Source organism: Dipodomys spectabilis, unplaced genomic scaffold (assembly GCF_019054845.1).
Source record: "Dipodomys spectabilis isolate Male_0828 unplaced genomic scaffold, ASM1905484v1 ptg000018l, whole genome shotgun sequence".
NCBI lineage: Eukaryota > Metazoa > Chordata > Mammalia > Rodentia > Heteromyidae > Dipodomys > Dipodomys spectabilis.
In genome coordinates, this window is record NW_024870695.1 from 5641012 (window position 1) to 5665480 (window position 24469).

At 43.6% G+C, this 24469-nt stretch overlaps 1 protein-coding gene across 3 annotated transcripts; it reads left to right on the forward strand.

Moving 5' to 3' along the window:
• Window positions 1–24138, forward strand: Arl17a (ADP ribosylation factor like GTPase 17A). 3 transcript variants are annotated; one of them, XM_042673827.1, is made up of 5 exons: window positions 1–88; window positions 2480–2639; window positions 9562–9672; window positions 20492–20616; window positions 22396–24138. In XM_042673827.1, the coding sequence occupies exons 2-5, from the start codon at window positions 2492–2494 to the stop codon at window positions 22555–22557; spliced, it is 546 nt and encodes a 181-aa protein (XP_042529761.1). In that variant the 5' UTR covers window positions 1–88; window positions 2480–2491; the 3' UTR covers window positions 22558–24138. The 3 variants fall into 3 exon arrangements, with proteins under 3 accessions (XP_042529761.1, XP_042529762.1, XP_042529760.1); XM_042673828.1 differs by having other exon boundaries at window positions 10–88; window positions 2474–2639; XM_042673826.1 differs by lacking the exon at window positions 1–88 and adding an exon at window positions 1560–1678.
• Window positions 24139–24469: the final 331 nt, after the last annotated feature.

The following is a 24469-nucleotide window of genomic DNA, read 5'->3' on the forward strand; positions in this document are numbered from 1 at the left end:
TTTTACTCCGAGGAGCCTAAATTCTAAAGGCCGCGGAGTCTGTAGGGGTGTTCTGAGCAGTGTGTCTCAGCGTTCCGAGGGGTGACAGGTGAGTAGCGGGCTGGAGGGACAGAACAGCGGCCTTCAAAGGCTGGCTCGATTTCCGACCCGTCAGTGGACGGAGAACTGGAGAGTTATGGTGTCCTGTGGAAAGGGGTTGGGCTTCACTGTCGCCTCCCCGCCCTCTGTAGGACCCGGCAACCGGGAAACGAGAGGGGCCGGGTCGGCTTAGCCGCGTGACCCTCGGCAGGCTGAGAGGGAGCGGCCTGGCGGCGGGGGCCGAAAGCACCCTGCGGCCCGCCCGCCGTGCATGGTCTGCTTGGCCACGCGGCTTTTCTAAGTCGGTATCTTTAAGGACTCGCCGTGGTTTTTCCCCCATGGACATTGGGTATTTGGGGCAGGGGAAGGTGAGCATGGCCAGCAGCCCCTGGATTGGCTACGTCTTAGTCCGGAGAGTCTCCCTTAGATCTGAACCTTGGACCTCGCTCACTGGGAGAGGAAGACGAGGAAAGGGAAGAGAGAGGCCGGAGGAACACAGCGCCACCTGCATTTAGGGTCTTGGAAGCCAGAAATACCTTCCTGCTCCCTATGTCTGGTTTCCTCCACTGTGACACTTGTCTCCACACACATCCCTTTCACCCCAACAAAGGAATCCCAAGTGTTATCACCTAACAAGATTTTGAATGCTTCATTACACTGGGCTGTTTTAAACCTATGAGTCTTGTACGTATAATTAATGCAGTCATTATTCTTTGATCATCTGATCCTTTATTTGCGTGCAGAAATTCTGTAAGGCCTCTGGAACTGGGGGGGAGGGGATCTCCCTTCTGAGATCACTAGGACCTGGTTGAATGGGAGTTTGGCTGTCCTTGTTACATCCTCTTCTTGGTTAGCAGTTTAGAAGGAAAAAAAACCATTGTTTCTGGAACAAGGATGTCTCTTCCCTTTTGAACAAATTTTGTAGACTTCCAAGAATTGTTAACTATGTAAATCTGTTGCTATTTTGAAGTCTTTTACTCAAGTGACAAGCACACAATTAAAATAGATTCATCTGTAAAAAAGGAAAAAAGATAATAGTAGCTACTTGAGAGGCAGAGATAGGAGTATCAATGTTTGAGCCCAGGCAAAAAGCTATCCAGACCTTATCTCAAAGAACAAATTGGGTGTAGTGGCCTTCTAACTAGGAGGGAGGCAGATGGCAGTCAGCTGATGGCCTAGGTAAAAAGCAGGAAACCCTATCTTTAAAATGACTAAAGCAAAAATGATAGGTATTGTGGCTTATGTGGTAGAACATTTTGCTACTGGGCCCTGACTGAGTCCGAGCCCTTCATATATATATATATTAAATATATATATATATAATATATATATATAAATATATATGTATTTTTTAAAGCAAGCCAGGTACAGTGGCTCTGGCCTGCAATCCTAGCTACTTTAAGTGGGGTAGGGAATCTTTGGTGGGGTGGGGAATCTCAGTTTCAGGCCTCCCAGCCAGGGTAAAAAGATCCAGAGACTCAGTGGCTGGGTGTGATGTCACCTACCTGTTATCCCAAGCTCTGAGTGAAGTACAATGATCTGGCACATGGCTGCTATGCCAGCCACAAAAGGAAACACAGATGGGAGGATCACAGTCCAGGTGAGCCAAAATAACCATAATGCATAATGTTGAACATTTTACTTAATTGTAACCTCAACTCTGAAAATTTCTTGGATTCTTTTCTGGATATTGGTATTGTCTGCTAGCAGAAGGCATAATGAATGTTTCTCTGTCTTAAGAACTTTGGTTCATAGAATATAAAATAAGATTCATGACTTAATTTCAGAGGGGTGTGTGCATGTGTATGTATGATACTCTGTGTGTGTGTGTGTGTGTGTGTGTGTGTGTGTGTATTGTGGCATTGTTTCTGTATTTAAGATGACTGAAGGCTACCACCATAGCATGGCCTTGAGGATGTTCCATTGCCCTTCTTGGATGCTGTAGTGGAAAATAGAATTTCCTGGCAGAGCATCAAAAGGCTTGGTTGTTTTTCCTTTGAATCCAAAGCATACTCTTTCCTTATTGGTCAAGCTGTAAGTAACATTGTTTAACTTTTTTTTTTTTTAATTGTCATAGGGCTTGAACTCTGGGTCTGGGTGCTTTCCCTGAGCTCTTCAGCTCAAGCCAAGTACTCTTAACACATGAGCCACAGAACTACTTCTGGTTTTCTGGTGGTTAATTGGAGATAAGAGTCTCACAGACTTTCCTGCCCAGTCTGGCTTTGAACTGTGATCCTCAAATCTCAGGATTATAGGCATGAACCACCGGCGCCCGGCTTTAACTTTTTTTTTTTGTCTTGGAGCCATCTCTAATTGTAGCACATTTCATGTATGATTCTTTTATATCTCAGAAAAAAACAAATAATTATGTCACTTGATTTTCTGTTCTTTCGAGTTGCAGAATTCCATTACAATGGGGAACGTTTTTGAAAAGCTGTTTAAAAGTCTCTTTGGGAAAAAAGAGATGCGGATTCTCATGGTAGGTTTGGATGCAGCAGGCAAGACTACCATCTTGTATAAACTGAAGCTGGGAGAGGTCGTAACCACCATCCCTACCATAGGTACGTGAACAGCCCTGAATACTGTCACTTTGCAGTGTAGTATGCTACAATTTTCTGTGCTTCTCATACCACTGGGCATTGCTTTTCAAAAATCTTGTCGGTACCAAGAGCAGAAACATTTGGGGATCCTAGTCAGGTTCTACGTATTTTCTTAATTGCCCTCTCTGCATCTGGCATATTCTTAGGTTTATAGGGAGTTATATAAACACAGGCTAGGCTAGCAAATTTAGTCCTGTTTGTTTGGCAAAGAAGAAAAAGTAACAATTAAAACAGTGGGGAGGGCTCTGCCCTCCCTGCCTGTGTCAGCCTATGTCCCAGCCTGAGGTGGGAGCTGGTACTGCCTCTCTGTCAGCCTCCATTCCAGCTGGCCTTCCCTTGGGTAGCTGTCTTGGTGGAATGTGCTCTCATGTTTAAAGATGGAGTGAGTTCTCTTCACTCTGGCTTCAGCCAGCTACATGTGATGGTGTCCAAATGAAGAAACTTGACAAACTGGCAGTATTTGTCTTATTGGGAACAGCGCTGTGTTTTGTAGGCTCCTGAAGGGCTTTGCAGAAGCAGTTTTGCAGAACTTAAGCCATGCCTTGTGAACTGCCTGGAAACCCAAACTCCTAGTGCATTCCACAGGATGGCATGCGAACATCAGCCCTGAGTGTTGAATAGGTACACACAGAACCCAAAGGACTACCTTTCACCTTAGCACAACTTCAGAGGTGCCAACATTGGAGGAAGACAAAGAGCAGATGAAAATAGTCACATACATAATTTAAGAACTGTTTTCTTCCAACATAAAAAAACAGCATGATTGCTTGGCTCTTTCTAATGGCATAAATAATATGTGCTGCCTTTAGCTTCATGCATGCATAAAAAAACAGATTTAAGAAACATTCTACTTTTAAGATATTGGTAGGTATGTTTGTAAAATCATTTGTGGGCTCTTTTCCAGCTTCATGTTAGATAATAGGCTCAGTCCACTTTCTAGGTCATTTCTGCTGTGAAATGTTTTCATGCCTTCTTCCTTTGCCCCTTTGCCTTTGCCTAGTGAATGCTAGCATGTTCTTTTTTTTTTTTTTTTTTTGTCGTTGTATTCGTGAACTCTGTGCCTGGGTGCTGTCTCTCAGCTCTTCAGCTCAAGTCTAGCACTGTACCACTTGAGCCACATACCACTTCTGGCTTTTTCTGTTTATGTGGTGCTAAGGAATTGAACCCAGGGCCTCATGCATGCAAGGCAAGCATTCTACTACTGAGCCACTTTCCAGCCCTGCTAGCATGTTCTTTTAGTCTCAGTTTAAACATTATTTCTCGGGGATGCCTTTTCTTGAGCCAGTTTCCCCCCACTTAAGTTTCCTCAGCAACCTGGTGTTCTTAGTAACTCCCAGCACGTTTGTAATTTCTTGTTCACTCTTCTTCCCAACAAGGTAAATAAGAACAGGAATCAGGGTTTTCTCATCTGTCTAGTAAAATGACTGGCCCATGCAAGGTGAACTGAATCATCATACTGGGGAAGCTTGAGTCATGCCTGTCACTGTCCATGCCCTTGAGCATTCCCAGTTCTGTGGAAAGGCATCAGCAACTAGAACTCAGCAGAGATTTAGCAAGTGCTTATGCTGTGGTGCTTCCAGCCATTGACATCAGTGCTCCTTAAGGAAACAGACCAGCTAGAGAGAGAGACCCCACCTACTTCTGCCTGATCACAAGGCAGCCCACAGGAGTAGTGTCCCTGAGAAACAGTGCTTCAATGGAGACCCAGTGAATGGGCTGGCCTAGATAAAGCCATGATGGGTTTGGAAAGGGGCTCATACAGATCAACATCAACTTTTTTCTTTTTTGGTCACTCATGGGGCAGGAACTCAGGGCCTGGGCACTGTCTCTGAGCTCTTTTTTGCTCCAGGTTAGCGCTCTTCTTTGGGCTCCATTTCTAGATTTCTGGTAGTTAATTGGAAATAAGAGTCTCACAGACTTTCCTGCTGGGCTGGCTTCGACCCATGATCCAAGCCACCAGTGCCTAGCTAACATCCAATTTTGATAGCGGTACTATCCATTATATGGATGTGTGTGTGTGCATGCATGTGTGTGCGTGCATGCACACACACACTCACATGTACACGTGCACTGGTCCTGGGGCTTGAACTCAGGACCCTGGTGCTATCTCTGAGCTTTTCCATGCAATGCTGGTGCTCTACCACTTGAACCACAGTTCCACTTTCCAGCTTTTTTGGTGATTAGTTGAAGATAAGAGTCTCATGGACTTTTCCACTCTGGCTGTCTTCGAGCTGTGATCCTTAGATCTCAGCCTCCTGAGTAGCTAGGATTACAGACATGAGCCACCACTGCCCAGCTATATATGATAATATTTTAAAGTAATTTTCATGAATGGATAGTTATATGTTTTTAAATAATGCTCATACATCTTTCACAATTTTTGCAAATATATACTTTTTTTTTTAATGCCAGTCGTGGGCCTGAACTCTGGGCCTGGGCGCTGTCCCTTAGCTCTTCAGCACAAGACTAGTGCCCTACCACTTGAGCCAAAGCACCACTTCTGGCTTTTTCTGCTTATGTGGTGCTGAGGAATCGAACCCAGGGCCTCATGCATGCAAGGCAAGCACACTACCACTGAGCTACCTTCCCAGCCCCTATACTATATTTTCTTACACTAATTCCTGCACAAGGCTTGCTATGTTAAAACAAATGCATACTTCTGGGCACTGGTAGCTCATGCCTGTAATCTTAACTATTGAGGATCTTGGTTTGAAGCTGGCCTGAGCAGGAAAGTTTGTGAGACTTTTATCTCCAGTTAACTACCTAAAAGCTAGAAGTGTTTCTGTGGCTCAAGTGATAGAGTGCTAACCTTGAGCCAAAAAAACTGACAGTGATAAAATCCTGAGTTTAGGCCCCAGTATGAGCAGCAACAACAACAAAACCAAACCAACAAATGTGTATCTCAGATGTGTATCCAAGTTGCCAGACTGTTCTCCAAAAGGTTATGCCACTACTGCTAAAAAGTATCCATTTCTGGGGCTGGGAAAGTGGCTCAGTGGTAGAGTGCTTGCCTTGCATGCATGAGGCCTTGGGTTCAATTCCTCAGCACCACATTAGCAAAAAGAAAAAAAGCCGGAAGTGGCGCTGTGGCTCAAGTGATAGAGCGCTAGCCTTGAGCTGAAGAGCTGAGGGACAGTGCTCAGGCCCAGAGTTCAGGCCCATGTCCGGACCCAAAAAAAAAAAAAAAAAAAAAGTACCCATTTCCTCTGTAAATTTAACTGTCTGATGGGAAAAAACTCACTGATTTGAATTAGAATTTTCTTTTTTTAAATTTTTTAATTTTTATTTTTTGTGAACATACTGTACAGAGGGGTTACAATTACATGGGCAAGATAATGAGTACATTTCTTATCAAGCATTGCAGCCTTCTCCTTTGTTTACCCTTCACATCCCTTCCCAGCCTCCCCCCCCCGCCCCTAGAATTTTCTTTATTGTGAGTGGATATATTCACATGTCCATTGGCCTTACTTACTGTTTCAGGGGTAGACAGTGATTTGGTGCCATTGATTGGATGACTTTCTGTGCTGATTTGAAATTGTGCTATGTTCTCACTGCTGTGTAGACCTCTTCCTGTTGTAGTCATCATCAGAACTCTATTCAAGTGTCACTAGGGCTTGGTCATAGCTTAGAAGTAATTCATTACTCATTTTCAGAAATTTCCTGATTAGGCTGACTTGTTTATTTCTCCAGATTAAAGTTTGAAGTTTTTGCTAAATTCTCTTTTGCCACCATTGCTGTGGACTTGGAATGACACTGAATTTGTATACTTGTTTAGTAACAGTTTAGCTTTTTTCAGTGCAATGAGTGTCTCTTACCAAAACAAGGCATAACTAGAATTGAGATTTTTGAATGGTAACTGTGGGTCTTAGCAATCATATTCAGGACTTAGAAAAACCAAGCAAAGATTTCCCTAACTCTTTGCCTCCCAACCTCTTTTTCTTCCTTTTTTTTTTTTTTTTTAGATGGCAGTGGTCTTACTTAGTAGCCCAGACCAGCCTTCTGCCTTCACCCTCCCAGGAGCTGAGGTTACAGGTGTGAGCCATCATGCTCAACTCTTTTTTTTGGTATTTTTTTTTTTGTCGGTCGTGGGGCTTGAACTCTGGGCCTGGGCGCTGTCCCTCAGCTCTTCAGCTCAAGGCGAGCGCTCTACCACTTGAACTACAGCGCTATTTCCGGTTTTCTGGTGGTTTATTGGAGATAGGAGTCTCACGGTCTTTCCTGCCCGGGCTGGCTTTGAACCGGTCAGCCTCCTGAGTAGCTAGGATTACAGGCATGAGCCACCAGCGCCCACTTTTTTTTGGTATTTATTATTATTTTAATTGTACTTCAAATTGTTTCCTGAGGACGGTTACAATTTAATATGTCCATTTATAAACTTTTAAAAATTTAAAATATTTTAATCAAATACGAATATTCAGAGAAATGATGCATATTATGGTCACATATAATATATTTTTGTTGGCTGGGAAAGGTGGCTCAGTGGTAGAGCACTTGCCTTGCATGCCTGAGGCCCTGGGTTCGATTCCCCAGCAAAAAGAAAAAAGCCGGAAGTGGCGCTATGGCTCAAGTGGTAGAGCGCTAGCCTTGAGCTGAAGAGCTGAGGGACAGCGCCCAGGCCCAGAGTTCAGGCCCCACAACCGGACCCCCCCCCAAAAAAAATATATATATATATTTTTTTTTGTATGTCTGTGGTACTAAGGATTAAACTTGGAGCCTTGTGCTTGCTAGGCTGATATTCTACCACTTGAACAATACTCTTGGCCCTTTTATATTTATTTTTCCAGCAGGGTCTTGTGATTTTGCCTGGGGCCAGCATTTGACTGTGATCCTCCTATCTATACCTCCTGTGTAGGTGAGATCACATGCATGCACCGTTATACTTGGCTTGTCTGTAGAGATAGGACCTTGTTAACTTTTGACCCAGACTGCCTCAAACTGAAATTCTCCTACTCTCTGTCCAATTCCCAAGAAGCTGGGACTTCAGGTATGAGCCACTACGCTCAGCCACACTTTGTGTTTCCCATTTAGCAAGTTGTCTAGCTAGCAGAGGAAGAGTAGCTACAGAGGGATTAGTTACTTAAGGGCTAGAGATGGTCTTCTGCATAAGAGAATATTAGATATTTAGGAGGCTGAACTGATGAGGCTTGGTAGAGGGGCTTTGGGGTAAGAGTTGGAAGCATAGAATACCTCCAGGTTTCCATCTTGTAGAGTGTAATCAGTAAAGGAATGAATAGCAGAGGAGCAGGTTGAAGAGTGAGGATTTTTTGTGTGTGTGTGTCAGTTGTGAGGTTTGGATTCATGACCTGGGCACTGTCCCTGAGCTCTTTTTGCTCTATCAGTTTGAGCCACAGTGCCACTTTTGGTGCAGCTTATTGGAGATAAGAGTCTCATAGACTTTTCTGCCCAGGCTGGCTTCAAATTGTGATACTCAGATCTCAGCTTCCTGAGTAGATAGGATTATTGGCATGAGCCACCAGCACCTGCAAAGAGTGAGAATCTTTTTTTTTTTTTTTTTTATCGGTCATGAGGCCTGAACTCTGGGCCTGGGCACTGTCCCCCAGCTCTGCAGCTCAAGGCTAGTGCTCTACCACTTGAGCCACAACACCACTTCTGGCTTTTTCTGCTTGTGTGGTGCTCAGGAACCAAACCCAGGGCCTCATGCATGGGAGGCAAGCACTCTACCACTGATCCACCTTCCCAGCCCCAAGAGTGAGGATCTTAAGATCCATTTTTTTTGACAGATCACTGTATTTGGGGAACTGCCAGCTTAGGAGGGCCTGGTTGAAGGATATATATATGTCTGAGAATTGTTTGATCAGAAATGGCAATGATGCCTGGGGATAAGTGGGGTTGCTTAGGCAGGGGCCAGAAAGGAGAATGGTTAGAGAATGGAAATCCTGAGGATCCGTCCTGAGGGTCATTTGAATATGGTGGAGCTTACAGAGATTGAGAAAGTGCAGCCATAGAGGTAGGAAGAACATGGGAAGTGGGGAGGTTTCAGGGAAGACGAGGGCAATAGTGTCAGAGTGTTGTCACATGAGTAAAGAGCTCAAAAGCGTTGGGGGCTTCCCTGACATAGTGATGATTGGCTGACCCCAGAGAAACCAGCTGCTTTCCCTGGTAGATCAGAGCTAAAGTGGTGCTATGTATGGGGTTGGTGAATATAGCTGACTTTGTAGAGCAGAAGAAGGTGGTAGTAGGTGAAGATGCAGATCAAGGAAGGAGGATTTTTTTGTTGTTGTTTTTTTGGGTGTTTTGTTTTTTTTTGTCAGTCATGGGGCCTGAACTCTGGGCCTGGGTGCTGTCCGTGAGCGCCTCAGCCCAAGGCTAGCGCCCTACCACTTGAGCCACACAACATCACTTGGCTTTTTCTGCTTATGTGGTGCTGAGGAATGGAATGCCTCATGCGTGCAAGGCAAGCACTCTACCAGTGAGCCACTTTCCCAGCCCCTGTTTATTTTTAAGATTAAAAAAAGCCTAGGCATGCTAAGAACATGCTGTTTGGATGGGTGAGAAGTCAGCAATGAAAAGAGTTCCAGACAGTCTGGGTAGGGAATTGGCATTCAATAGCTGCCCCCCTTCCTTGCTCCAAAATGGAGCTAGAAAGGAGTATGTGTGAAGATGTAGGTAGATTGTTTTGTTGTGCAGTGAGAAGCAGCAGTCAGTTCCATGGATGTCTCCTCTTTGCTGTGGGGATTGGAGAGGAGAAATGGTTTGAGAAACTAGGCACAATAAAGGGCAGAGTAAGCCAGCATGTTGTCTTTGTAAGCTAGAGATCTTTGACTAGAGCTCTGCTTTATCAAAACGTTTTAGAAATGGTAGTTGAAGTTATTTTAAATTGTTCAACCAGTGAAGACAATTTTTCTCCCTTTTTTCAATTTAGGTTTCAATGTGGAGACCGTAGAATATAAAAATATCAGCTTCACAGTCTGGGATGTTGGTGGCCAGGACAAGATCAGGCCTCTGTGGCGACATTATTTCCAGAATACCCAAGGTAAGGACAGGAATGGTACATGTCAAATTGGTCCCCAGGTGGATGCACCTGGTGATGTCTGCTGCAGGTGCTTTATGGGAACTGTTAGTCATTCCTTCTATCTGCTGGCCTCCTCACTTGATGGGGAAGCGTCTTGGAGATGTGGCCCTAGAAAAAGGACCACTTTAATTAACTCCTTAATCCAGAATGGGTATCGCGATGAATTTCATGTTTTACTTCATTGAGAGCTAACACATGTTTTAGATGAAGTACCAGTTGTTTTTTTTTTGTTGTTGGTGGTGGTGGTGGTTATGGGGCTTAAACTCAAGACCTGTGTGCTATCCCTGACTAAACTCTTTTGCTCAAGGCTACCACTTTGAGCCACAGCTCCACCTCTGGGTTTCTGGTGGTTAATTGGAGATAAGAGTCTCATGGACTTTCCTATTCTGGCTGGCATTGAACCTTGATCCTCAGATCTCAGTCTCCTGAGTAGCTAGGATTACAAGCATGAGCCACCAATGCCTGGCAAAGTACCAGTTTTTGAAGAATTTGAATTGAGTCAATATTTTTAAACCTGTTGAGAATATCTAAAACTCATACCTCTAGGAAAAGGCTGAACCTAGAATCCAATTCTGGTATCTTGTTCCCTTATTCCCTTATTACCATGATTTGTTTTTATTGTTCAGTTAATTTTTGTTAAGTATCCCAGATCACTACTTATTCTCTTATTCCTGTTTTTTTTTGTTGTTGTTGTTTCTTTAGTTAGTTTTCAGATAGGGTCATGTGCTTTTTTTTGAGGCTGGTATTGGATTTCCATCTGCTACACCTCCCACATAGTTGGGGTTATAGGCATTCACTACTTGTTCTTTGCTTTTTTTTTTATTGCCCTGGTTGGTCTTGAACTACATCTTTTTTCTGTCCCCCCAAGTACTGGAATTTAGAAGCATGGGCTACTGTGCTCAGTTCATGGTTTCTTAAAAGGACGAGTCGTAATGCATTTGCCCATCAATGAATTGAATCTTCTTTATGGCTTTATTTGAGATAAATGATACCTTACTGAATGTTGCCAACTACTAAGACACCTTGATTCTTTTTTATTCTTTTTTTTTTTTTTTTGCCAGTCCTGGGGACTGAACTCAGGGCCTGGGTGATGCCCCTGAGCCTCTCTGTGCTCAAGTCTAACGCTTTACCACTTGAGCCACAGCACCACTTCCAGCTTTTTCTGTGTATGTGGTACTGAGGAATCAAACCCAGGGCTTCATGCACGTGAAGCAAGCACTCTACCACTAAGCCACATTCCCAGCCCAGATACCCTGATTCTTGTGCAGAATCTTCACATTATCTAAAATTACTCATTTTAGAGCTGACTTGTATGTGTTTTGCTACTCTGGATCTTGGTTGCATGTATTACTGGTAAGGATTTACACGTCTGTTGGTCTTCCCAGACCAAATACTCAAGGCAAGCATCCCTTTATTTCTTACATCATTGTTTTAAATCTTCCTTTAGGCATTTAACTCTATTTATAGTCATCTTTTCAGCCTATAGATATTAGAGTGCCTATCTTTAAAATAATGTAGCTTTAAAAGCCTTTCTTCATGGAAAATTTACAACAAATACAGAGGATATGACATACCCACATTTACCAGCATTTTTTTAATATGTTTTTTATTGTAAGAATACTGTACAGAGGGGTTAGAGTTCCATGAGCAAGGTCATGAGTACATTTCCTATTGAGCATTGTTGCCTCCTCCTTTGTTTTTCCCCTACCATCCCTTCCCTCCCACCTCCACAACTACCCCCTAACCCCACCCCTCATTTACCAGCATTTTACCAGCCTATATGTAGTAGTATCTTTTGCCCGTTCAGCCTTTAGTGTTCATTTCTAATTGATGAGTTGTTTTCCTTTCTTTCTCTCTTTCTTTCTCTCTTTCTTTCTTTCTCCCTCCCTCTCTCCCTCCCTCTCTCTCTTTCTCTCTCTCTCTCTCTCTCTTTCTTTCTTTCTCTCTCCCCCCCTCCCTTCCTCCCTTCTTCCCTTCCTCCCTCCCTCCCTCCCTCCCTCCCTCCCTCTCTTTCTTTCTTTCTTTCTTTCTTTCTTTCTTTTTTTCCTTTCTTCTATGCTAGGAGTTAACCCAGAACCTCATTAATGCTAGGCAAGCATTTTACATCTTCAGTCCTTGCTTTTTAAAAAATATAACTTCCATTCAATTATAATACTTGAAAACTATATATATGTATACATATATATATATACATATATATGTATACATATATATGTATATGTATATATATATATATATATATATATATATATACACACACACACATATATGTATTTTTTTGGGGAGGGGGTCAGTTGTGGAGTTTGAACTCAGGGCATGTGTACTGTCCTGGAGCTTTTTTGCTCAAAGCTAGTACACTACCACTTTGAGCCGCAGCTCCACTTCCAGTTTTCTGATGGTTAATTGGAGATAAGAGTCTTACAGACTTACCTGCCGGGGCTGGGTTTGAATCTTGGTTCTCAGATTTCAGCCTTTTACATAGCTAGGATTACAGGCGTACCAGTACTCAGCAATAATTCTTTTTTGCTGATACATGAGCCTTATTCCAATTCCCATGTTTGTATGGAATATAGTCTTTCTATGTTTGACTTGTTTGCATCAGGATCACAGTTCATACATTGCATTCCATTCTGCATTTAGTCTTTTACTCTACAACAGTTCCCTACTCTCCTCCCTCTCCCTCTTTCCCTATCCCTCTCCTTCCCCCCCCCTCTCTTATTCTACCACTTGAGCCTCAGCTCCACTTCTAATTTTTAGGTGGTTAATTGGAGATAAGAGTCTCATAGACTTCCTTGCCTGGCCTGGCTTCAAACCACAACCCTCAGATCTCTCAACTTTCTGAGTAGCTTGAGGCATGAACCACCAGTGTGTGCCTTTTACTACTCTCTTCTTTACCACCATAATTTTTATTAGATGTTTACCCCATATTCTGGACCTGACTGATTATTTTGTTGTGATATCATTTAATTGATTATGTGTATATTTCCTATAAGCTGATATCTTTTTTTTTTGGTCGGCCGTGGGGCTTGAACTCTGGGCCTGGGTGCTGTCCCTCAGCTCTTCAGCTCAAGGCGAGTGCTCTACCACTTGAGCTACAGCACCACTTCCGGTTTTCTAGTGGTTTATTGGAGATAGGAGTCTCACGGTCTTTCCTGCCCAGGCTGGCTTTGAACCGTGATCCTCAGATCTCAGCCTCCTGAGTAGCTAGGATTACAGGCGTGAGCCACCAGCACCCGGCAAGCTGATATCATTTTATATAAAGGCTTGATTAGATTCAGACTCACTTGAGGGCAAAAATATTCCCTAAGTGTTCATTCTGTTATAGCATATCCTAACACAGACTTCAGTCATCAATCTCAAGTAGATTTTCTTTATTTAAATTTCTTTTATTAAAGTACATACAATATAAATTTACTATTCTGCCCATTGTTAAGTGTGTAACTTAGTGGTGTTTGGGGTGAATTCCAATGGTGTAACTGCTTTGAACAATTAACTGTTTGAAAATATGAATGCCAGGAAGTGGAAACGTGTTTTGTTTGAGGGAAGTGGAGCCTAAGGGGAGAGTGTGTAGACAAATGGAGAAGGAAGGGTGAGCAAATGGAGTCATAGCATTCAATGTACATCTGTGTAACTTGAAGGGATAGGTGGCGTTGGGATCCATGGAGCCAGAATGATGGAAGGGGTGACAAGGATCAAGATGCATTGTACTCTTAAATTGACATGTTGAATGAAAACCTCTTTGTACAAAAAAGAACTAAAGAAAAACATGTCTAGAAAATTAAAAAAAAAAAAATTCACTGGTGTTAAATATATTTAACTATATTCAAATATATATATATATATTTTTTTTTTTTTGGTCGGTTGTGGGGCTTGAACTCTGGGCCTGGGTGCTGTCCCTCAGCTCTTCAGTTCAAGGTGAGCGCACTACCACTTGAGCTACAGCGCCACTTCCGGTTTTCTGGTGGTTTATTGGAGATAGGAGTCTCACGGTCTCTTCTACCCGGGCTGGCTTTGAACTGCGATCCTCAGATCTCAGCCTCCTGAGTAGCTAGGATTACAGGCGTGAGCCACCAGCGCCGGGCTTTATTCAAATATATTGTAACCATCACCACTAGCCACTTCCTTATTACCCTCAGTGGGAACTCTGTACTCACTGAGCAGTAGCTGTATCCCTCCAACCCTTGTCCCCTAGGAAGCACTATGCTACTTTCTGTCTATAAACTGGCCTGTTCTGGATAATTCATACAAGTAGAGTCAATTTGTATTTGTCCCTTTGTGCTTGGCAGGTGTGGTGGAGGTGGTATCTGAATCCTTTCACTTCATTCATGTTGTAGCATGTTCAGAACTTCATTCTTTTTTTTTTTTTTTTTGGGTACGGTTGTGGGGCCTGAACTCTGGGCCTGGGCGCTGTCCCTCAGCTCTTCAGTCCCTCTACCACTTGAGCCATAGCGCCACTTCCGGGTTTTTTCTTTTTGCTTATGTGGTGCTGAAGAATCGAACCCTCATGCATGCAAGGCAAGAACTCTACCACTGAGCCACCTTCCCAGCCCAGAACTTCATTCTTTTTACTGCTGAATAATACTCAATTGTCTGGAGACAAGCCATTTTGTTTATCAGTTGGTGGGCACTTGGTTCTGTCTTTTGGCTTTTGTAATATTGCTGTGTGCATTCGTGTTTAGTATCTTTGTTTTCATTTCATTTTCATTGGGTGTAATCTAGGAGTAGAATTAGCTTTTTGGTTTTGTTTTTCTTTATTCTGATAAAATACATACAATTTACTATCATAACCACTTCTAAATGTGTAGTGGTAATAAAGCATTTACGGTGTAGTACATCATGGCTGTCTTAGTCCATCTTTTTTTTTTTTTTGGGTCTAGTCATGGGGCCTGAACTCTGGGTCTGGGCACTGTCCCTCAGCTCTTCAGCTCAAGGCTAGCGCTCTACCACTTGAGCCATAGTGCCACTTCCGGCTTTTTTCTTTTTGCTTATGTGGTGCTGAGGAATCGAACCCAGGGCCTCGAGCATGCAAGGCAAGAGCTCTACCACTGAGCCACCTTCCCAGCCCCCTTAGTCCATCTTAATAACTCTTTTTGTTGTTGTTGTTGTTGGTTGTGGGGCTTGAACTCAGGACCTAGGTAGGCACTGTCTCTGAGGGTTTTTTTTGCTCAAAGTTAGCCTTATACCACTTTGAGCCATAGTGTCACTTCCAGTTTCCTGGTGGTTAATTGGAGATAAGAGTCTCATGGACTTTTCTGCCCAGTCTGGCTTCAAACTGTGATCCTCAGATCTCAGCTTCCTGAGTAGCCAGCACCTGGCTTATCTTTGTAACTCTTTTTGTCTTGTGAAATTGAAATCCTGTACCCTCTAAACAATGGCTACCTAGATTGTGTTACATTTTTAATAGAACCAACTGGCTTCAGATGGTATCAACCCAGCTCCCCTAGGTGAAGTTCCCCATTGCTCTCACCTCATAATTTCAGTGTCTACAAATGGACTGTTGCTAGATCCATTACATCCTTGTGATTACCACAGTGAATTTCTCTAGATCTTGTAAGTCCTACTGAACTGACTAGCTATAAGAATTTCCTCATCAGATACTTGATTTCCTTGGAATAGTTTGTAGTAGGGAAGTCAGGAAAAATAGCACAGTCATATTGTTGTTGTTATCTCACAGTCATTGATTTCAGACACCATTTGATAGCCTTCCACCTTCTGTGGTGATGGTTAGGTTTTTCAATTTCATGTTTTTAGGTTTTGATGCTTAGCAAGTCCATTTGTTTTGAACTGGTACTTGCTGACTTGGCCAATCCCTTGCACTTGCTTATCTATAATCAAACTAGATTGTGTGCGTCTGAACCAGAGCTCTGCTGTGAACTCTTGGGGAGAATTAGGTCATATTGCTTTTGTCTCTATTTCCTCATCTCACAATGGAGATGAAGCTTTCTGCCTGCATCAGGTGGCTGAGATGAGAGATTTGTGAAATCCTTAGTTCTGTGCTTGGGAGGTCTTGGCTCCAACTTGAAGTTTAACTTTGTTATCCTCTAGCAGGATTCCTTTTTCTACCCTGTCCAGATTCCAAGTTGAAGTGCCTTTTTTCTTCAATCTTACGTTGAAACAAATCCAATTTTACTCAATTTCAGTTGCTATTGCTTCAGTGGTAGGGAGCTAGCTGTATTCTAAGACCTTGGGATAGATATTGTGGGCTTGTTATGAAATAGCAAAGGGAAATGCTTGAAAAGTAGACTTACCCCATGATTGGTAAGGGTGTGTTGTCCTGGCTTTTTATGCCAGTTTCACAAAGGTCAGGCTGTCTTCTATGTATATTTTTCATGAGTGTGTTGAGTACGATAGACATTATTGACTACTTTAGCTCTCTGTAAAGACATTTAACTGGGAATATGGTTTGGTGGTAGAGTGCTTGCCTAGCATGTGTGAAGCCCTGGGTTCGATTCAGAAGTGGCGTTGTAGCTCTAGTGGTAGAGTGCTATCCTTGAGCAAAAGAAGTTCAGGGACAGTACCCAGGCCCTGCGTTCAAGCCCCAGGACTGGCCAAAAAGAAAAAAGAAAAAAAAAAAGACTAACTGTCTGGGTTTCACCTACACAGATGAATTTGAACTGTTTATGTGATTTGTGTGTGTGTGTGTGTGTGTGTGTCGGTTATGGGGCTTGAACTCTGGGCTTGGGTGCTATCCCTGCACTCTTCAGCTCAAGGCGAGCACTCTACCACTTGAGCCACAGCACCACTTCTGGTTTTCTAGTGGTTTTATTGGAGATAAGAGTCTCGCAGACTTTCTGCCCGGGCTAGCTTTGAACCCTGATCCTCATATCTCAGCCTCCTAAGTAGCTAGGATTACAGGCCTGAGCCACCAGTGCCTGGCTGTGATTTTTTATTTTTTATTTTGATCTGTTCTGGGCCTGAGCATTGTCCTAAACTTTTTTGCTCAAGGCTAGTGCTCTACCACTTGAAGCCACAGTGCCAATTTCTGGTTTTTAATTGGTGATAAGAGTCTCATGGCCTTTCTTGCCAGGGCTGGCTTTGAACCGCAATCTTCAGATCTCAGCCTCCTGAATAGATAGGATTACAGGTGTGAGCCACCAGCACCGGCTATGTGATTTTTTTTTTTTTAGTGACATATTGTACAGAGTGCATAAAAGTCCAATAGTTATCCTCTTGAACCGTTTTTTTCCTTGAATGTACTTTCAGTTAATACGTTGGACGATGATGTATGTAGTTTAAAATTCAAAAACAAGGAGAATATACACAGAAAAGATACTGTATCATTCTCATTTTCCTTCCATAAAGAACCCATAGAGAACCAGGTGTTTTTATATTTATTTATTTTGCCAATACTGGGACTTGAACTCAGGACCTGGGTGCTGTCTCTTATCCCCTTATCTTTTTTGCTTGAGGTTAGTACAATTTTCCTGCCCAAGCTGGCAGCTTCCTGAGTAGCTAGGATTACAGGTGTGAGCCACTGGTGTGCTCAAGAGCCCCTCCCCTCCCCTCCCCTCCCCTCCCCTCCGCTATCCTTTTGTCGCTCATGCGGCTTGAACTCTGGGCCTGGGAGCTGTCCCTGAGCTTTTTAGCTCAAAGCAAGCACTCTACCACTTGAGCCACAGTGCCACTTCTGGTTTTCTGGTGGTTAATTGGAGATAAGAGTCTCACAGCCTTTCCTGCCAGGGCTGGCTTTGAACCCCAATCCTCAGATCTCAGTCTCCTGAGTAGCTAGGATTACAGGTGTGAGCCACCATGCCCGGCTTTATATAGCCCTTTTTAAGGAACACTGTAGTATATTTTTCATGTGTAAATGTGTCTTCTTAGATCATAAGTAGTCATGCTGAATTCTTAGGTAAGAATTGATATAAAAACAGGATTTAAAATAGGACCTAGTATGTCAATTTCTTCTTGGTTGCTTTTGCATTTGAGACTAAGAATATGCTTGAATGTCTAGATAACTTGTCTTGCATAGTTAGTACCCAGAGTCCAGAGCTACTAGTAGCATAGCAAACTTTGAGCTGTGAAAAGTTAGGAATGTTTTTATTTTTTTTAATCTGTAATGAACCTGACAGGACTTTAATTCACACAAAGCACTAATATGGAGAAGCTGGGGGAGCTGCAGACACCTGTCAGGCAGGGACATACGGGGGGTGGGGGGGAGGGGGGCGGGCAGACAGAGATTTAGCCTTGGTTTTCTCTCCTAGATTCATTTGTGACACCTCCTTGTCAAGGAGAACCCAGAGGCCCATTCATCCCACTCTTTATCCCTTCTGCACTGCTCCCACAGATTGCGTCTTACGCTGGCACACATACTTCTCACGCAGGGATACCTCCTTGTCAGCCCACTGCATCTCCACTCCGGATGACCGTTCTGCTGATTCCTGTAGTTTCCCCACTGGTCCTCAGTCTCCTCATAGAGCTCTGTCAAAACACCTTGAACCTTTATACCAGAGCCCTTCTGATATCTGCAGACTGCTGTCAGTCCTGCACTGAGGCTTTTTCTCCAAATCAAGTCACCCTGGTTATGTAGGTTACCTTCATAGGACCTGGTTTTTGATGTATTTGATATCATGGTAGCTCTTCGAGTCCCTCCAGGTTGCTGTGTCTTAGACTGTGGGGTCCTTTGGTGACTGTGTAAAGTTCCCAGGATATTACTCCTAATGTCTAAAAAAAGCCTGCTTTTTATCACCCTTATCCCAGAAATTGAGCTACTGTGACTGTTGGTAAGTCAGTGCAGGATCAAGTGAGTTCTTCTAGCAGCCACTTCACATGTTAGGTTTTAACATCAAGTTAAAATAGTTCTTGTCATGTGCACTACCGCAGAGCAAGTCTTCCCATCCTGCTTTCATACTAGTGTGTTGACTTTGGGTCCTCCTCTGGAGGTTCTTCTGGCCCTGTTTCTTCCTCCAGTCAGAGTATTAGTGGCTAATGTGTAGGTTTCGGTCCCTTCATTTAGGTGCTATGAAGACTTTTGACCCTATTGTCTGGAGTTGGTTCACATCTTACAGGTTAAGGACACATTTGTGTACAAGAGTTTCTCAGTCACCAGCTATAGCAAGTTGAGGGTCCCCAAGCCACCCTTCCTTCTGACTAAGTTGGCTATAGATGTGGTGGTTTTCCATACCTCTGTTGTTCGGGATGGTTTTGTTTTGAATGACATCGAGCTCAGGAAAATGCTTATACTTAGAGTTTTATTAGTGCAAAAAGAGCCAGTCAAAAGGAGAGGTGTTTGCCAGGCTCAGCCAGAAGGCTGAGATCTGAGGATCATGGTATGAAACTAGCCCAGGCAGGAAAGTCCAATAAACTACTCAAAAAACGACTGGAAGTGGCGCTGTGGCTCCAGTGTAGAGCGCTAGTCTTAAGCCAAAGAAGTTCAGGGATAGTGCCCTGAGTTTAAAAAAAAAAAAAGAAAAGGCACATAGACCTAGGCAGGTACTAAACACCAAGCTTCTATTGCCCACTCCCTGACAAGTCAGGATGATTTGCTGCTGTACTGCTGGAGAGTATGCCTGAACTTTACTGTGTATGGTTTTTTATAGGGGCTTGTTTACAGATACATGATGGGTTCATTGGCCATGTGAGTCAAACCCTGGATCCCTGCCCCTCTCCAATTCAATTTTGTTAGCACTAACTAGCTAGGGACCTACCATATATCCCTGTTAGCATAAGCCACCAGATGGGAGCCCACCATGATCACAGACACTCCTCTCACTCTGAAAATTCTGGGGACAGAGGATTGTTTTCCCTTTCCCTTTTTCTACTTTTTTCTTTCTGTGATCTCTCCTCCCTCCCCCACCCCTCATGCAGGCCAGGGAAGAGCTCTACTTTCTCTGGACCAGGCTCCTGGTCCTACATTTTGTTTTTGGAATCGGATCTTGTTAACTTTGCCCAGGATGGCCTCAAGCACTCTTGTTTCCCAACTAGCTAGGATTACAGGTGTGTACCACCACAAGGGGCCCCCGATTCTTTACTATAGAGATGCATGTGACAATATAGACATTCCTCTGAGCCCGTGGAAATAAGAACAGAATCTTTTTTTTTTTTTTTGTCAGTCATGGGGCTTGACCTCGGGCCTGGGCGCTGTCTCTCAGCTCTTCAGCTCCAGACAAGCATTCTACCACTTGCCACAGTGCCACTTCCGGTTTTCTGGTGTTTTATTGGAGATAAGTCTCACGGACTTTACTGCCCGGGCTGGCTTTGAACCATGATCTTCAGATCTCAGCTTCCTTGTAGCTAGGACTACAGGCGTGAGCCAACTGTTAAGAATGGAATCTTAAACATTGCCCCTCTTGAACCCAGTGAACCGTACTGAGAGGCTTTTCATATGGCTTCTTAGAATATCTAGCAACAGCAAACGTGTTCACTTTTATCTTGGCTATCCCTCTTTCTTCATTTTACTCCTTCCCTTTTCTCCCTCCTTCCTCCTAGGGTTTCCTTCCCAGATAAAATAACTGCCCCCAGGCCTTCCTTTGTGTCAAGCTTTGTTTTAGGGGACCTGCTCTGAAATGAAATTCTTTTTTTTCCCTACTGTGGAAATTAGGTGACCAAGACCGGAGCCCTATGTCTTACTATATATTGTTGTCAGCCTGGTGAAGGGCTGTGCCTAGAAAGGAATGGAGTGGCACGCAGCAAGGTTCCTAAGTCAGGGTGTGATGTGTCCTCAACAATTGATTGTGTTTTTGAAAGCACACATGTGCAGTGCAGAGAGGGAGGATCAGTATGACCAGATAAACAGCTGTGCTGCCCTGTGGATGTCACTCATATGCTGGGGGTTTCTTTGCAGGTCTGATTTTTGTGGTTGACAGTAATGACAGAGAACGGGTCAATGAGGCCCGGGAAGAACTAACCAGGATGTTGGCAGAAGATGAGCTCCGAGATGCAGTCTTATTGGTGTTCGTAAATAAACAGGTATGTCTGAATACTGAGACACATCTGTCTCCCTTAGATCAATCCTATGTCCTTTTTTAGGATGTCATTCATTCAATCAGTAAATACTGAGTAGACACTAGGTTCTAGGCTTTGATTCAGGTGTCAGGTGCACAGAAAAGGGAGATTGACAGAAGGTCTTGTGTTGGAGTCGCTTACATGTGGTGGAATGAGGTGTTATAGGTCGGGTGGTGAGTGAGGAGGAATGCAGAGCAGAGTGGCTCAGATGACATCTGAGTTCTAGGGACAGTCTCAATGGGAGGGTTCAGATGGGCCTGTTGTAACGTAGTGACAGCTGCCCAGTCTCAGGTTCTCGTCTGAACTGAGCTCGACAGAAGGCAGAAGCGTGCTAGCCAGGGGTGACGGCTGCTGCAGTGTTGTGTTTCCTTCTTCAAGAATGCATTTGTTACATAATTCATATCATATTGTTATGACATGGTTGTGGCCTGTTTTGTCACTTCAGCTTTATTAAACATGTGTTCTCTTGTCTTCCCATTCATGGTAATCATGATTTTCCAGGGTGCACTCAGCTGTTACCCTGCTACTCATGATGGATGTCAGGCAGTTTCACCAGTGAACATAATGGACTTTTAAAAAGAAAAGAATGAGGGCTGTGAATGTGGCTTAGTGGTAGAGTGCTTTCCTAGCATGTAGAAAGCCTTGGGTTTGATTCCTCTGTTTATGTGGATAAACAGAAAAAGCCAGAAGTGATGCCGTGGATCGAGTGGTAGAGCGCTAGCCTTGAGCAAAAAAAGCTCAAGGGCAGTGCCCAAGCCCTGAGCTCCAGGACTGGCAAAAAAAAAAAAAAAAGGAAAGAATGAGTTTGTTTTTAATGGTAAAAACAGAACAAGTTCAAGGTGTAAATCTGAGATGCAGTTCAGAATATCAGGCGAAATGTTCCAGTCCTGTTTAGAATAAAACACTGAAATTTCTTATGGAAAGAGATTGAGTTTTCTATATTCATAGAAAATTATGGTTGTGTTACATTTAAATTCCAGAGATCAGATTATGCATTCAGTTTTGTTGTTTTAGTTTTCTTATTTTGGTAGTGGGAATCTGAACCCAGGACATTGCATTTGCTGGCAAGTGCTTTGTCACTGAACTACATCCTAGGCTGTTATACATTTGGTCTTGCAACCTGTTTTATTACTTAGATTGCCTTTGACATCCTTCCTAGCAGTACCTCTAGATCATCCTTGTTCTTCATTGCTCATTTATTTAGATTTAGTTTGAGCTTACTGGGTGCCAGGCACTTGGATTACATCAGACAACTTTTTAAATGTGTTCACATGTGGTGGGTCCTATATTAAAAAGGCAGAGCAGGCAGGAGAGGCAGGAGAGGGTCTTGGGACCTGGAGGATCTTGCAAGCCATCAAAAGGGCCTAGGCTTTTCCTGGTAAAAGGAGCTGTGGCCCAGTTTTGGTAGAAGAATGATTTAATCTGATTTTCTCTGACTCGGGTTGAGAACAAGCTTTTAGGAGCCAGAGCAGAAGCAGGGAGACCAATCAGGAAGCATTTTTGGTAAGCCAGGTAAGAAAGCTTAGTAAGGCTGGATTGATGGTGGTAGGAGTGGAAGCGGTAGGAAGTGGTCAGATTTTGCAGGTATTTTGGAATTTTCAGACCTGAGAGAAAGTAAATGATGGTTTCAAGGTTTGGGGTCTGTAAAGAGAAGGCTGTGGGGTAGGGCACATTTAGGAGGAAGAGCCTATTCCATTGTGTGGACACAGCATGGTAAACTGATTGTGTGCATTCTCTTTCAAGGATCTTCCCAATGCAATGAATGCAGCAGAGATAACGGACAAGCTCGGCTTACATTCCCTTCGCCAGAGAAACTGGTACATTCAGGCCACCTGTGCCACCAGTGGAGATGGGCTTTACGAAGGCCTAGACTGGCTCTCCAACCAGCTCAAAAACCAGAAGTGATGGGAAGCAATCCATTCTCTGTGCATTGTGGCAAAACCAGCTGGCCTCTTCTGTGTGCATGTGTGCGTGGGAGGAGCCGTGGGGCTGGGCGTGGGGGCAGCTTTCTCACACCGTGCCTTATACACACTTTATAAGAAAATCCAGTATTTTCAGCCAACCAGTGTTACATTTTAAACACTACCCTCCATTTCAGTAGCTTCAGTGGTCATTTCTGCAGAGGACTCCTTGGTACGTGATAACCAGAGGACCTTCAGGATAGAAAGGAAGAGAGCAGGAGCATGAGATACTGAGTCTAGCATCTCTGCATACCTGGAATCCCATTAGACTTTGGTGTCTTTTTGTAAAAACGGAGGAATGAATCATCAGTTCTTTCCTGTTATGCCAAAGCTAGCTGCTCACACCTTTCAGCGCTTTAAAGCAGGCTCCAGGAGAAAAGGTACTTGTTCACTCCAAGTGGCAGAGGCTCACTCTGAAACCTTTCTCTTAAGTTCTGCTTCAGCCCAGGCTTCCGGGTTTAACATGCTCTTTTTTTTTTTTTTTTTGAGTCAAAGAAATCAGTGATCTTTTTTCATTAGAGTATCAAGACTGTAACACTAGACGTTTCTAGCCCTTCCCTTACTTGCCATGTGGAGATTCTGGGGCCCCAGGTCCACAGTGGAAGTGGGGTTGGGTAGAGGAAGCAAGGTGAGGTTGCTTTTGTGTTCTGATATCACCATCTCAGGTCTCAGGCCCCGGTGAGACTGCTGCCTCCACTTCCCTCCTCTGTGCTGAATGTTAAAGCAGGAAGCTAGAGGCTCTCCATAGTTCCTGGCTCCTGGGCGGAGTCATAGGCAGTGTACAGCTGTCTTAAGGCTAGTTTCTGTTCCCAGAACCATGTAACTAAGAGTTCGAGAGACTCAACTAGTTAATTTGGGGTGGGGGAGGGGTGAAGTTCCTGGTAACCCCCTGGTATTGCCTGGTATTGTTGGTGCTAAATGTTGCTATGAAAATCATCTCTTGTCTAGACCACTCCCTCTGGTATTGACTCCTCCCCCGGAGGCAGTAACATCCTAGGAACTGTTGGCAAATGTGTTCAGTGTTGTCCTTCAAGTACTACTAATAGCATGTCCTGGAGCTGATCGAGTGTCTCGGTCCAGACAAGTGTTAGCCACTTTGCTAAGCACCTCTGTGTTTAACCTTTTAAAATTCCTTATGTAAAAAAAAAAAAAATCTTGATTCCAGTTCTATTAGAGGAGAACATAAGGTGAATTCCAATGAAAGGAAACCTTGTTTAGTGATTCCAGTGAATTATACTAGGAAACAGTCTCAGGCCATGACAAATGCGGGGTGTGATATTTTTCTTTTAAGATGTTAACCTGAAAGAATGTTTATTTCAATACTGGCAGCTAAGAGGAGGTTTGAGTTTTACCCACAGAGCACTTCCTGAGAACTGTTTAGCCTGTGTGCCTCCAGCTGCCAGCGTCTGTCTCTTATACTAGTGTATTGATGCTTAGTACAGTGCACCTGGCATGATGCTGGGCCTCATTAACACTTGCTGATTGATTGCATAATAAAGAACTGCTTTGGAAGGAGGAAAGGACAGTCATATGCGTCTGAATGTCTTGAACTGCTTTCACTCTCTTCCCATTTGGACTTGCTCTTGAATACTCCCTGGGCTTAGACTCGTGATACTGTGGATATGCTTCCCCACCCTTAGGACCTAGCAGTGCTCTGGTATTTTACTCCCATCTCTCACTATGACTTTGGAGTAGGGGAATTAAGGGTGAGTGTAAGTAGGGACAGTTCAGGGTATTGGCTTTGAGCCAAGACTTGGGTCCCTGAAAGTCATGTTTAGCATTCTATTGTCTACTCTCTGCCTGAGCTTCAGTGTACTTACTTAACCAGTGTACTGGTCACCAGAGATACTAAAACC

Coding starts and splice junctions, on each gene's coding strand:
- Arl17a (XM_042673826.1), top strand. CDS start 1,613: ATGATCTGGCACATGGCTGCTATGCCAGCCACAAAAGGAAACACAGAT. Junction 1,679..2,479: donor ATGGGAGGATCACAGTCCAG/GTGAGCCAAAAT, acceptor TTCGAGTTGCAG/AATTCCATTACAATGGGGAA. Junction 20,617..22,395: donor TGGTGTTCGTAAATAAACAG/GTATGTCTGAAT, acceptor TTCTCTTTCAAG/GATCTTCCCAATGCAATGAA.